Below are 15066 nucleotides of genomic sequence, written 5' to 3' on the forward strand. Positions count from 1 at the left end.
TATTGCTTATTGAATTTGCAAATATTACATGTCCGTGTAACTGCAAATCTCCTGATGAACTGACATTTGTGTGTATCTGGTCGGGGCTCACCTACTCACAGACCTTCAGCACTGCTTCAAAAACAGCCTTTTACAGCCTTTTAATTATTGGTCAATTTGTTGTTGTTCTTGAAGGCTAACTTTTGCATACTTAGCTCCGTGTTTGGTGTCAAAATGCCGATGTAGATGGTACTCTTTCACAACCCACCCCCGCCTCATGACACAAAAACCACACAGGTTTTTCTCCTTGAAGCACAAACTTGTATTCACCTTCACCTTTCTTGAAATTGCCCTCCATGTCTACAATTTTCCTCTTCCTTTCCTCTTCATTTTGAGATCGTTATATGCAAATATTTCTCAGTTCCACTTGCTGCGAAAATCTCATTAGTTTATGGTCAATTCACACATTAAAGCAGCATAGACTTGTTTTAAAATGACTGTCATGCCTTTTAATTTACCTTCTCGCAGGCCACATTTAGCCCGCGGGCCTTGAGTTTGACACACGTGCCATAAGCTAAAGTAACATCACTCATGCTCCCACACAGCAATTATCCATAAATATACAAAAACATGATAAAAACAATACACTACAACTTCACAAACCTGATGCAATGTAGAGTAGTTGAATTACCAGAAGGCAGCAAGGGGAGCTGGAACTCAGAGCAAAATCTGGTAATTAAATAATCTGGTTTGTGAAGTCATAGTGTATGTTTTGTTTGCTATTTATCATCCTTTTGTATGTTTAAAATTGCCGTGTGGGAGTAAGACAAAGCAGGGACTCAGAGCATCAAAAAAGAAATGGAAACTTATTAAACACGTGTGGGCGAATGTAGGATTTTCGAAACGATAAAACATGGTGATTTACGTATGTTATGTGTTAGCAATTAGCACCTCATAAAAGCCTGATTTAATCTATTATGGACCAATACAAAAATGAACTCACTCCGTAAACAGTTGATCTTTATATTATAATACATCAAATCTACTCTTTCCTTTGCTGGAACACCTACCCATGCACCACCTCAGCCCTGCGGCCTCCCCACCCAGACAGATGGATGGAGTTTATTAAGCATGTGACAGTGGACACCCCCCACAGGGAGAGCCACCTCACCACATAAATAAATGTTAGCTTCAGCAGCATCTTTCCCTCTTGTTTGTTCCCCAGCATCAACACTTGGATTAGGCATGAATTATGGAGACAAAATCATTATTGCTCACATCATTATGAACACCATCTCCGCGCCGCATGTTTGTAAGATATATTTTTTTCTAATTGTAATACTGATTCCAGATGCTAGCTTGTGAAATTGATTACATATCCAATTTGCAACAATACTTTACACACTTTGCAATCACGTCCATGTGTGGCACTTAACTAGATGAAGCTACGTATAACTGCTAGAAGGCATAATCACTGTTATATTACTCTTTGAGATCTCAATCAGAAATGGTGATGAGAAAACACCACAAGAAATACTTTTTGTACTGCTACTATTGATTTAACACTAGTTTGACACTTCTGTTTTGACTGTTAAAAAGCTATACAAAAATTAACATAGATTACTATATATGAGAGCTTATTTTTTAAAGAAAGTATAGCCCATATAATCCTTTTAATGTCTCTTGTTGATGCGCTGAGAAAAAAAATCTAATAAAATATCTATATCTATTCAACAAAATGTCTTGATTACAGGTATTCACACGTCTCAAGTGATGTTTGGAGCACTTTTAATCTTCTTGTGCACCACAGCATTAAATGTTTGCAGTTGCTTTGGAGTGGATTAATTTAATCACTCGTGCTCTTTAGTATGATGTTCTGTACAATTAGAGACTTTTCTAATTGGGGATATTAGTAGCAACTGAATAGGTGAGAAAATGCTTCTACAAATACGTGAGGTATTTCAAGGTGAAGGAGAATCTGAGAACAAGTATGTGAGGCAAAATGACAAAATGTTTCAACAAATAAAATACCACATTATTCTACTACTACTACTACTACTACTACTACTACTATTGCTGCTACTACTACTACTTACTTACTTTATCCATTTGTTGCTTCACTTATTATTATTACCATCATCTTCATCACCATCATAATCACCATCTTCATCATCTCCATTATCATCATCACCACCCTCATCTTCTTCATCATCACCAACATGATCGTAATCTTCAACACCAAACTCATCTTCATCATCACCATCATCTTCATCATTATCTTCCTCATCATCACATCGTCATCTTCTTCACCAGCACCATCATTGTCATCAGCTTCATCATCATCTTCCTCATCTGCACATCATCATCGCCATCTTCTTCTTCATTGCCATCTTCTTCTTCTTCATCATCAGCACCAGCACCATCTTCTTCATCTCCATCATCATCTTCTTCTTCATCACCTTCTTTTTCATCATTGCCATTGCATCATCATTATCACCATCGTCATCATCATCTTCATGATCATCATCACATCATCATTATCATTGCCATCATCATCGTCATCATCATCACCATCGTCATCATCATCATCATCATTTCATTTCTTCTTCATCATCGTCGTTGTCGTCGTTGTAGTTATTATAAAAAAGAAACAAAAAAGAACAAAAACTTCGGTCTCCTTAAATCTAAAACCCAACTAAATATTTTCCCTCCATTAAAATCTTCATTTCAAACCTTCTCATAACTTGTGTGTGTTTTTTTTTTTTTTCTTTTCTTCCACAGAATGCACTAAACACTTGCCAAACAAACTACTTCACTGTTTTTTTTTAATAATCAGGAAAGCTATTCAGACTTAAGTGTTTTCTCGTCTTGTCTATTGTGCAGACTCTGCCCACAACAACCTACGAGCTGGAGATCGTTGCTAAGGACATGGCGGGGAGCGAGGTGGGTCTGACGGGGACGGCCACAGCCACCATCACCATCACAGACAAGAACGACCACAGCCCCGAGTTCACACATCCGCTGGTGAGAAACGCTATTCAAACTGCTTTTCTATGCACTCCCTGGTCCCTCATAACGCCTTCTGCAGACATCGCATGGGAAAGATTGTGTTTGTTTACGCCTTCAGGGAGGTCAAAGGTCAGGGTCAGTTTGAGCCAACACATAAATTGCACTTTTTTTGTACAAAACGGCAGGTTGAAGTGTCCTTAGAGTGAAGATAGGGAGTGGGAGTTAAGGTAAAATGATTGAAAACTGTGTTGAGAAGACATGCCCTGATTTTTCTGAGTATTTTTTATTTTTTTTTATAATATACTTTGAGCTTTGCCCCAGTAAATATCTGTGCGTCATGGTTGTCTTCTGCTTAAGAGCTTGAAAGATGAAACGCAGAACCATAAAGACACGAAGATATAGATGTATTTATAGACAACGTACTTTGGTAACACAAGTGTGGAGTGAATGAATACTGCACTGTCCCTATATAATTCAATACAATACTATTATTATTATTACTCATTGGTGTTGTAAAGGATATAAAGCTATAGCAAAAACACTGTAGTAGTGACACGGTATACATTACACAGTATCTAAACTTTATTCTAAAACTTATAAAACTACAACCAGGTTACGTAGAGATAAAGTAACAGCAAAGACAGCTCAATATTAGCTGCAGGTCTGTTGCATTGTTCCAAAGTACTTCCCCAAGAGAGTCCATAAAGAGTTCCAGTGATGCTGGGTACGTGCATATTAAATGAGTTTTTAAGAGTACCCCTGTGTGTATATGTGTATGATTGACAGCTCAAAATACTTGTCACACAGGAGACGAGGAATATAGTCCTGTTACTTGAAACATATTAGCATTTTCAACTGTTAGCTTTTTTATGCTGTGATATTGGACAGTAGAATATATGTGTAAATATATATATAGTCAAACACCAGCCAATCGGGTTCATGGTACAGTTTCGCAGATTTTTTTAATTTTTTTTTTTTTTTTTTTTACAGCATATGAACGTGCGTTATGTTCTGCGTCCTGATTGGCTAAGAGACCATTGTCCATCAGTCTCCTCCGTGCCGTGTCTCCTGTACAGTACAGAATATGTTCAGACAAATTTACATAAACGTTCGATCACAGTGTGACTCTGAAGTGCTGTATGTTTGCAAGTTTTCTCACCGACAAACCCACAAGGTCAATGAAACGTTCTGCACCGACAAATTTCAGAGAAGCTTTGAAACTTAAAAGTGTTTCTCTGCACGACAAATTTAAAGCGATCATCAGGGATCCGGGATATAATATATGAAGGTTTCAACTTTGAGAGTGTTTAAACAAGAGATAAATGTGAGAAAATGTTAATGCCTGTGTGAGAAAAGTGTATAAAGTGTGTGGTGAGGGGTTTTACAGCCTTAAAACATATATAATAATTGTAAAAAAAAAAAAAATACAGTGGACTACTTTGCGGATTTTACCTATCGTGGGTTATTTTAGAACGTAACCCCTGCAATAAACGACAGACCACTGTAATTAATATCATGTACCGAGGGGTGGACAGTATTATTTTCTTGCTATTAGACTGGGTTTGGATTGTAGTTTCAGGTTTGTGACGTGCTTAGTCACTGTCATAAATGGGCTCAAACCGCGCTGTATACAGTACATTATGTAGTCCTATAGTCCTCCCCACTCAAGGACTTCACAGCCTTACAGGGTTTAATAGGAGAAAACGCATTACTGTCCTTGTAGACTGTACACCACGTACTATGACATGTACTGCATCTTGTATCCGTGTTTCTTGGAAGGGAACAAAACCGGGAGATTCCAGAATGTGGGTGTATTTTCCATTACTGTTAGTAGTTCTTTTCAGTGATGCCCCAAGGTAAGCTTATTGGTTGAAGCCAAGCCTGTAAGTTACATAGTATAAGCAAGGAAATAAAAAAACTAAAATGAATCCAACATATGCAAATGTAGAAATGTGCCTGTCTGTGGTGAATTGGGATGAGGCAACGTTAAATTGAATGAGTGTATTTCATTCACAGAAACACATGCTGCAGTGTGCACGACTGTAGTATTCATTTCATTTACATTTACAGAAACCCACGTCTTAAAGGCAACTATAAATGCAGAAGGTACAGTACATCATGTCCAAGAAAAAGTGTTGCAGAAAGTGAAACAATGCAAGTAAACCTGGCTCGTTTACTTACATTGTTTCATTATTTGTCGCTAACAAATTTGCCATCAGGACCTCATAAAATTAGTTTGAATCTTTGCCTTCACGAGCTTTTAACATGGTATTTACACATGTCCCTCTAAAATCTTCAAGAATTCAACTGCTACTTGTCCCACAATGGAGAAATATGAGTGTTGCAGTAGAAATACAAGGACATCAGACGAGTAAAAGATATAACGTTGTCTTACCACCATGATCGCGATGTCAGTACTGAGGCTTTTCGATTTCCATTCGTCAGTTTGAATCACATCTCCTAGACCGGGCCGTGCTTACGTTTGTTTAGTTTTCTGAATCTCACTGAGAGAAAGAGTTTTAAAAATATCACCCCAACCCCGATTGCGCGGTTGTAACATTGAGCTGTGCGCTTCTTAATGGAACCCCGCAGCTGTTAGTAGGTTTGGTGACACATGGTGGTCCAGTGAACGCCACCCCGCAGCCCTCCCATGATGCATTGGGATGTCAGGGGATCTTGTACGGAGAGCAGCCCGTGTGAAATATTCCTGCTCAGGGGGCTCAGGAGGGCCACGGTGAGTGCACTGTGTCCATGTCCCACTAATGCTCCTATTCCTCACTGGGACAGAATCCGTTTAGCACCATGGAGAAATGGAGCTTCAAAACAAGTGGGACCAAGCATTATGCCCTCTGCAGCTTCAGCTCATGACTGCTGGTCTCAAGCGAGCTACCTGTCATGATAATTACTCATTTATCTTTTTTTTTTTTTTACCTTTACTTAACCAGGAAAGCACCTGTTGAGAGTGAAATCTCTTTTTCAAGGGAGACCTGGCCAAGAGGTCATCCACACGTGTTTACAAAGGAACAATACATAGAACAAATGGTTAAAATGTGTATTACAAGAGCTATTTACAGATTTGAGCTGCAAAAGGGTTGAATACGTAACTTCAAATACTTATTATACATAACTATATGCAAAACTATCAAATTTGTTGCCTAGTACCTATTAACCTCTTTGAACCGTCACCACCCAAAATGATTTACCTTTAATTTGAGAAAACAATCTGTGTATTTGGCGCATAAAGAGATGAGAGATGGATAAAGGACATAATGAATATGTTTGAAATAAATGCCAGTTCTATTATTTCCTTTGTATATTGTGGATATTGTGAAAATATATTAAAATGTAAATGTCTAGTTTAGCATACAGCGCCTAAAGCTTATTGCACTGCAGTTCAAAAGATCCAGTATAAGAACTAAAATCAACTGAAACTATTTCTTAATCTCTATAACTTAATTATTCTGTCTATGAATTACTTACAGTGCAAAGTCCACTTGGCCAGACCACTTGAAGCCATAGCCTTAGTTCCTTGTGATAATTCTCCCCAAGCCGCAGAAGCAGCCTCTCAGCTCTCTGGCCTTCACTTCATGAATAATTCAGACAAATATTCGACTGTCTTCATAGAACTTTCCCAAATCCTTTTCTTCAGAGGAGTCTCATGTGGAGACTTTGAACGTGTTGCTTCCATCAGACCAGACATATCTCCAAACATTCAGATTTGGTTTTCTAATTTTACTCTTCAGTCTTTCATGACGTACAACATTGACATTGTATAAGTCTGACCCCTGACAATGCAACACCGTGAGCGCATCTTTGTCCATCATCATTTTCTATAGGAACTGAGTGAATCTTAAGTGAATAAGATGGGGGCAAATCGTTATAAATGTTGATTGTCAGTGGATGAAATCATTTCCAATACAAGTTGTTATTCCTAGTCCTCAGTCTGTGCAAAAATGTTCAGAAGAAAGAGCAGATCTGGCAACTATTGTATGTCTTGCTGATTTGAGTGACACGATTTTGGTTGCACCGCAGTGAAAAACATTGAATATATTGAGAAAGTCAGTGTATTTTTAAAAGTTGGCTACTGCGTATTGATCCAGAATCTTTCCCAACTTTGCGCAACAAAAAGACTTGCATTGTTTGAAGAGAATAAGACAAAGCAAGTCGACATGGGCAAACAATGTTCTTTGAAACGTTATTGACCGCTTCCTGGTTGGTTTTCAAAAGTTGGCATTTGGTTTGAATTGACCAGACATACCTGTAGGGGGCCAGTGTTTTCAGACCTACCTACCACAGTTGTATGGAGCTATTCATAGTTTGAAAAGAGCTTGCTTCACTCCTGCCTAGATCCTGGATCAGCCAGCAGGCGCCCGTTCCTCCCTCTGCGGCTTTATTCACCCAACGGCATTCAAGTTTTACCAGTCGTACTTCATGTGACACAGTTTCAAAGCCTGAAAAGATCATAGTTTGCTGCTTGCTGAGGAGACAAGTTTCCATATATAGATTATACTTGTGCTGACATAAATTGGTGACCCTGTTGGAATAATGTAACTTCGGTGAGGGAGGTTTTTGCACTGTACCTTGACAATGTATTCTGGTGCTGTGTTTGCACGGGCGGAAGATTGAGTTTAACAACGCCTATATCTCTTTACCGTGCAATTTGTGCAGTCACGATGAATTAGTCTTTAGAAATGTTCAGTTTGTTGATTGTGCATCTTGTTCGGGCTCTTGTGATGTTCTGGAAAATATCATAAATGTGTAGTTTTAAAGAAAGTAATGACTAAACAATAGATGTGTTAGTTTCAGTGCAGTTGTGAGACAGATATAAAGCAGTGTCCAGTAATAATCCAACCAGAGCTGAAGAAGCGGCTTGGATGATCAGCAAAACGTCTTCACTCCTACGTTTTTTCATCCACTTGACAGATTTAAATTTTCTCTTACTATGGATCATACTTGGATGACTGAGGAATCGCACAGTTTTAACGAGAGGTCATGTCAGATAAGTGTCTCCTCAGTCTAAGGTTGTTTTATCCCCAATTTGATTTGAGTTGAACTTTTTATAAAACAAGCACATATTTAGTGAGATTTTCTACTTATTATTTACTTTTTGTACCATGTTCTAACTTTTTTTTTCCCCCGAAATGTGTTACAGCTCCGTATTAAATTTTCAGCTCTTGATTTCTCCCATTACAAAGACATGGCTAAGCTTCTTCTGGTTTCAAAGTGTATCCTGATAGCCGCCGTGCCTGGTTTGTACCGTACCTTTTTGCCCTTCACATCTGTCAGCTCTTTCATGCTCCAGCCTGATCCCTCTTTTATTCAATCCTTTCAGCGCTTCCTCCTCTCATCCGCTTGCTTTTTTTCTGGTACAGCTAATTCCCCAACATGTCCAATGCTCATGTTTTGCTGCTGGCCCTGACATCCCTATGACCAACCGTATCGCTTATCACTCAGACATTCAACTTTTTCCCCCCTCATTCCGTTGACCGGTGGAATATGCCAGCCACATTCTTTCTGTTCGACTGATAAAGACGTTAGCTGAGATGGATGCGGCATTCCAGATAGGCAGGCTACTTCCACTGTGTAGAAGAGATGCAGGCCAGAGGGTGTTCCGGATTAGCTTTAGCCTTGCATGATTGCTTCACTGGATCCCGGACTCTGCAATAGGGTGCCACGGATGGCCAGGAATCGCCTTTACAACAAAAATAGGGGGAACAGAGAGGGATTTACGCAGGGCATGTCAGGTTAAAGGCACATTAGTGAGGACACGGAGTATGCAGGTGGGGTGTGTTACATAAATTCATGAGCAGATCAGGTTAGATCTGTTTGATGCGAGCTAATTAAACTGCAGGAAGCATGTCCTTGAAACTTCTTTGGGATTTTCATTGTGTTGTGTTTGCTAGATTCCCTTTGGATAACAATTTGGACAGATTTTTGCAACTACTATTCAGGCCGATGTCCAATATTCAGGTACTAAGCAACACAAACTAGTTAGTTACCTTTTTGTCCACACAGGGAAATGCGCTTTCACAGTTGTATATTTCAAAAGGAACTCCATTTCACAGGACACAGATCACAACACAATGCGGAGAAGACATAAGACAGACCTATTCATAATTTGAACAGTCCTGGAGGGCGTGGTTTATGGTGTGTTCAGTTTACTATTCTGGATGTACAGTATTGTTAATGAAGTTGAGCTGCAGTAAATAAATGAAACACTTCAGAAAACATCAAATCAAAAATCAAATCAAACTTTATTTTTCAAGTGCTTGTCATGCAAAAAGTGTAGCGCAAAATACTACAGTCATTAAAAAAACAATCTCTCATGCCCTTCCACTCTCACAAGTGCCTGACCTCACACAGTCACACACTCTAAAATACACATGGCTAGTTACAGACAAATGAGTAGAGACGAACCAACTGAGGAAGAATTATCAGAGGAGCCGTCAGCCCCAGGAAGAGAGTCGCCCACCGCCACCAGGACAGCGACAAAGGGCCCATTATGAGTTAAACCATAGCATCAAGAAAACAATCTAAAATAAATATACGAAATACATGTAATAATAAACAATAAAACAGTAAATATTAAAAAGGTGGGTCTTGAGCCTGCTTTTCAAATCATGAATGTTCACTGTCCTGACTTTGGGAATGAGCCTGCTGCCGGAGGAGCGCAGGGTCCGCGAGGGTTCGTAGGGTAAAAGCAGCTCTGAAAGATAAGAAGGCCCAACACCATTAAGACATTTAAAAATACAGGGAGCCTATGCAGTGATTTTAAAACCGGTGTTTCTGGTCCAAGTCAGGACACATACTGCTGAATTTTTTAATAATTGTAAACCTGAAATATTCTTTTTGGAAAGACCAGAGAGCAGGGCATTAGAGTCTATTCATCTGGTGATAAAAGCATGCAATAGCGTCTCCCTCTTGGCCCGAGAGAGAACGTGACGGACTCTGGCTATGTTTTTTAGGTGATACAAACCTATTTCTGTGATGTTATTAATGTGTGGAATAAAAGTCAACTCAGAGTCAAAAATGACTTTCACTTGTGGAGGTGGGTTGAAAGACTGTGCCTGTAGTTTGGATAAAACTTTCTTTTACTGAGCCTCAGGACTCATGACCAAAACCTCAATTTTGTCGTGGTTAAGCTGGAGAAAGCCATCCAATCCATCCATTTTATAACCAAAATGCAGTTAAAAAGTACTACCATTAGCCTGGTGCCATCAGGAGGCATGGAGATGTAAAGCTGCGTATCATCTGTATAACTGTGGAAGTGAATTACACCACCAAGAGAAAGCCTTTTGGGCCTAAGAGAAGCACATGTCTGCACTCACCATAAATGTTCTATCTGTGAGATGAACGATTTGTGAACAACACTGGAGAGACAGAGATGTTTTAAAAGAAGCGTGTGGTCTACTGTGTCAAAAACAGCTCTCAAATCCAGTAGAACCAACACTGTCACCTTGTTTGAATCATAATTTACTCTGAAATCATTTAAAATCTTTGACAGGGCAGCCTCGGTGTGTGATAATTGTGATCATTTAAAAAAAATCATCAAGTTGGATAAAAACAAGTAAAAAATTTAGCTTAAAAATGGTAACATGTCTGTGTAAACGCTCGTGCACGTCTGATCCATAGCTAACTTACCACCTTACCGTTTCTAACTTACCATTTTTAAAGCAAAAGACGAAGTTTAAATCTGTCAACTGGACAAATCGTTGTAGGAGTGAAGACGTTTCGCTGCTCATCCAAGCTGCTTAGATAGATATAAGGCAGTGGCCACCAGCATTCTTACCAGAACTGAAGAAGTGGCTTGGACTCCTTCACGTCTTCACTCCTACAACTATTTGTCCAGTTGACAGATTTAAACTTTGTCTTTTGCTTTAAAAATCGTAAGTTATACACTGCTCTATAGTTATCAATATCATTAAAATCCAAATGGCTCTTCTTCTGCAGGAGCCTCACCACTGTCGCTTTAAGGGGAGCGGGAAAGACCCCTGTCTGAAAAGAACAATTCATCATGTTTCAAAGCTCGTCTCTAAAAGATCCATAAAATGACTTAAAAATGGGCTTGGAGTTGGATCTGTGGTTGGATCTAAAAGACATGTGATAAACCGTCTACAGCTCAACTCTCATCATAGCACAGAGAAATAACAAAAAGTTCCCCACTAGTACAAAGACAAGGTACCCGTGATAAATATCGACCCCCAAAAATAATAGCTCCATCTTTCATGTATTGAACGATAAGTTGATATAGTCATTATCGTGACAGGCAGGCCTAGTCGTCTGGAGGGCAGCGGGGTGAAATAACAGTGCAGTGGATGAGTGTGGTCCTGTGTTATTGAACGTGACTTTAAACTTTAGCTGTGAGAGGTTGGGAGTTTGGCAGACTGATCATTTCTGTAGCTATATTGGTTCTGTTTTGCTGTTGTGACCCAGTGCGGCTTCTCTCTGTATTAAATGTTTTGGTCTAGGCTGTTGTATTTATTATTTCAAATGTCAATGCATTGTTTTTAACTGATGAGAAAAGGCATTTTATTGATTTGTATGTGCGAGTATACATGGAAATGACAATAAAGTTAGCATCTAGACCCAAGGAAAAAAAAAACCAACAACAACACGAGTGAAGTCTACATCCAGTTACGTTATTTACTTACATTTTAGTTTGGTAGAATGAACTTTTTTTGTTCTATGATTGTGCGAAAGGTCATGTCAGCCATTGAGAATTCGTCAATGCAAAACCCTGTAATCCATAATTATCAAGTTAGCAGCCTGACTTTCCACTCGAGGTCCTGAATTTAGATGCAGATTTAGATGCATATCCCTAGAAATATATAGTAGCAAGAAATATCACAGTGCACGTAGCATAAATATGGACATTAGTCATTGTTTAGGAGCCAACGAGAACTATTAGGTCCACCGCAGCAGGGTTAGGGCAGTTACTTTTTAATATAGCATTTAAATCAAGTGAAAGTTTTGTGTTTATTTTGGACCACCCAAACCTGCATTGCTTTATGATTTTCAGTGAATATATTTTGGCGATTTCATATCCTTCTATTTATCATACAGTGAAATACATCTGGCCTACATATGGCTTTCGGTTTTAGCATTGCTGTAAATCATTCCTATACGACACGGTTTTGTCTATTTAGTCAGCAGGAGAAAATCTGCTTTGCCTACTGTCAAATTCATCTAAATTCATATCTTTGCAAGGAGCCTGAGCCGAGCCTGTTCAAATTTAATAAAGACACAGGTAAGCTCATTACAGCTGCAGGAACACTTACAGTATGGGGGATTAGAGCTAGGGGAGAGAGGCAGAGCGAGGTACACTCTGGGCTAAGTTGCCAGTCCAATACACTGACACTGTGTATGTATATGGGTTTGCGTAGGCAGACAGTAATCATGTGCACTTGGTTTTATTTCCCCCTGGTGCTCTTGCAGGAAAAATGAGGGTACTGTAAAACCTTTCAATGTCTGTCCTGGTTCCGCACCGAATTAAGCAGCTTTGGGAAGCCGATAAAATAAGACAAATGGTTTATGAAGAACGTGCATGGAGGATTCCCCTTGTTTGCATTTCATTATCCAGCACTGAGACATTTGAGAGTTTATATAGTATGTTTAAAATCCTGTAGATTACGATTTATTTCTTGCTTTTGAAGATTCCCAGAATGGTTAGCGTGGTCGGTATTTCACACAGGCCTGTTGAACTACAGTTGAACTACGGTTGCATTTGATTGAGTGTGTTTTGTGTTGTCTGTGGAGTTCCTCAGTCATCCAGGTCTGATCCATAGAAAAAGACGAAGTTTAAATCTATCAACTGGACAAATTGTAAGAGTTGAAGACGTTTTGCTGCTCATCCAAGCCGCTTCTTCATTTCTGGTCAGATTGCTGGTGGCTGTTGCCTTATATCTATCTGGAAGGAAGGGCTAACCACACTGGAACTGGAACCGCTGCTGTGAGAGCTGCTCTGGACCCCAGTCTGCTGTACATCTCCATCTCAAAGCCACTAACCACTCCTTTGAAGATAGTGAGGTTCAGATCTTAGCCAGAGAAAAGAAATGGTTTGAGAGGAGTTAAAAAAGCTTTTTTTTTTTTAGGAAAGAGAATCCTTCATTAAACAGGAATGAGAGCCTGAGACATAACCTCTCCCGCATCTATAACTCTATCCTCAGACCCAGAACAATGAGAACAATAGCAGGGTTGTTAATGGCTGAATAGGGTAGTTTCAGCTGAAAATGGAGAAAATAGATGTTTACAGTTTCAGTGTGGTTAGCCCCTCCCTTCAGATAGATTTAAGGCAGTGTCCACCAGCAATCTGACCAGAACTGAAGAAGCGGCTTGGATGAGCAGTGAAACATCTTCAATATTACGATTTGTCCAGTTGACAGATTTAACAGATTTAAATTTTATCTTTTGATATGTGATTTGCGTTGTACATATGGCTAGTACTCTCGTTTCAAGAAGGTTCCAGTTTTGCATGTTTCTCCCTGTGTTTTGTGGGTTTCCTGTGGTCACTTTGGTTCAACTCAAAACATATACAGTGGGAAAAATCCTCAAACTGAGATAGTCCTAACCAAGCCTAGCTCAAAATCTTAAAGGACGGGTCAAAAGCAGAGGACAAATTTAACTATGATGACTATAAAGTATACTCCAACCTTACTGAAAATGATAAATCATATATATATACCAGACTTGAAAATCTAACAATCCACAAAAATGAGCTCTGATTACTTTGGTAGCATTGTCAACCATCGCGCAATTAAATCATACACATCTGTTGTCCCATTTGTCCCCCTCTCAATGTATAACTCCTACTGCCACAGTGATTTATTCCAAGTAAGAGAAAGAATGTATTTTTCTTATTTTGATTTACTGTGACAGACTTCTATTCAGCTTTGCTCCCTGTCAGACGATACCTTTCCAGCCAAAACACTTTCTATTCGAGCAAAATGAACATCTTGTGTACTGTCGCTCTGACTTCTGACAGTCCCGCCGTCTGTGGCATTCATCCAGCAAAGCACACTGACTCATGTCCACAAAAGTCAAGTTCCATTCTTCAGTGTTTTTATAAGCACTAATCCTTGACAATATTGTGAATTTAAGCCAGTCTGTATGTTTGTATTAGTTCTATAGAGTCTAAATGAACTCTGTTACAGCTCACAGCAGTGCCTTAAAGGAGCGCTGGGTCAGTGGTTTGTAACAGTCTCACAATGCCAGCTGGCAACCAAAGACGAATTAAAGGCCTGTAGAAGAAATAGAAGGCCGTTTCCATAGCGGCCTTAATGAGCCAAGACGCATTTAGTGTTCCTCTGTAAAGTTTGGAGATGTGTGTACTATGGTTTTACACCATTTACAGGCCCAAAGCCAGAAGCTGAATATGCTCCTTTACTTTGCTTTTCTGAGTCATTCACATTTTCTTGAAAAACGAGAAATTGATTTGATGAGGAAATGCACCTAATGTTTGTTTTGTTGCTTTTCAAATTAAAAAATGAACCGCATCATCTGTTAGTTATCTCCTGTAAAGAATGTAAAAATAAAGACATGTTTTTATTCTTATTCTTTGGCTATGATATTCTAACACTCTGGTTTAACGGTTGGCGATGTAATACTTATAATAACATATAGTATCTCCTGAGAAATTAAACTCCACCCTGAGGCTTTTATGCCACGTAAAATAATCGCAGAGCTAAAAAATAATCCATAATTACAACACTAATACAGACCGATAATGATTAAGTATTTTATTCCTAAAATCCCATTGTAACACATCTTTTTTATACATATATCGGTGTCTTGGAGTTCTGTCTGAAAGTCAAAAACGTTCAGCCAAAATACAGTGGAGCCTTATCACCGTACTGCCATATGCTAGCACCCTGATGATCTGTTATTAATGTATCATATCTTGACTTATGGACACAATAGCGAAATAACAACACCAGAATCATGTAGAGCGGGTTAATACAAACATTTTAAGACCAAAATGATGTGCCTGAAAGCAGCAGTTACAAAGCGAGGGGTGATGATTTTTCAATAGAAAGTGAATTGGAGCCAGAGTCATTGGAGCAGGAAGCATGCCCATGCTCA

At 39.1% G+C, this 15066-nt stretch overlaps 1 protein-coding gene across 2 annotated transcripts in view; it reads left to right on the forward strand.

The window, feature by feature from the left end:
* cdh13 (cadherin 13, H-cadherin (heart)) overlaps window positions 1-15066 on the forward strand; it is a 334193-nt gene that overhangs the window by 239743 nt on the left and 79384 nt on the right. For both annotated transcript variants that reach the window (XM_055222714.1, XM_055222713.1), the window contains one exon: window positions 2863-3003. In XM_055222714.1, the coding sequence (XP_055078689.1) occupies window positions 2863-3003 (141 nt within the window). The remainder of the gene's footprint in view (window positions 1-2862; window positions 3004-15066) is intronic.

This window comes from Periophthalmus magnuspinnatus, chromosome 6 (assembly GCF_009829125.3).
Source record: "Periophthalmus magnuspinnatus isolate fPerMag1 chromosome 6, fPerMag1.2.pri, whole genome shotgun sequence".
Lineage (NCBI taxonomy): Eukaryota > Metazoa > Chordata > Actinopteri > Gobiiformes > Gobiidae > Periophthalmus > Periophthalmus magnuspinnatus.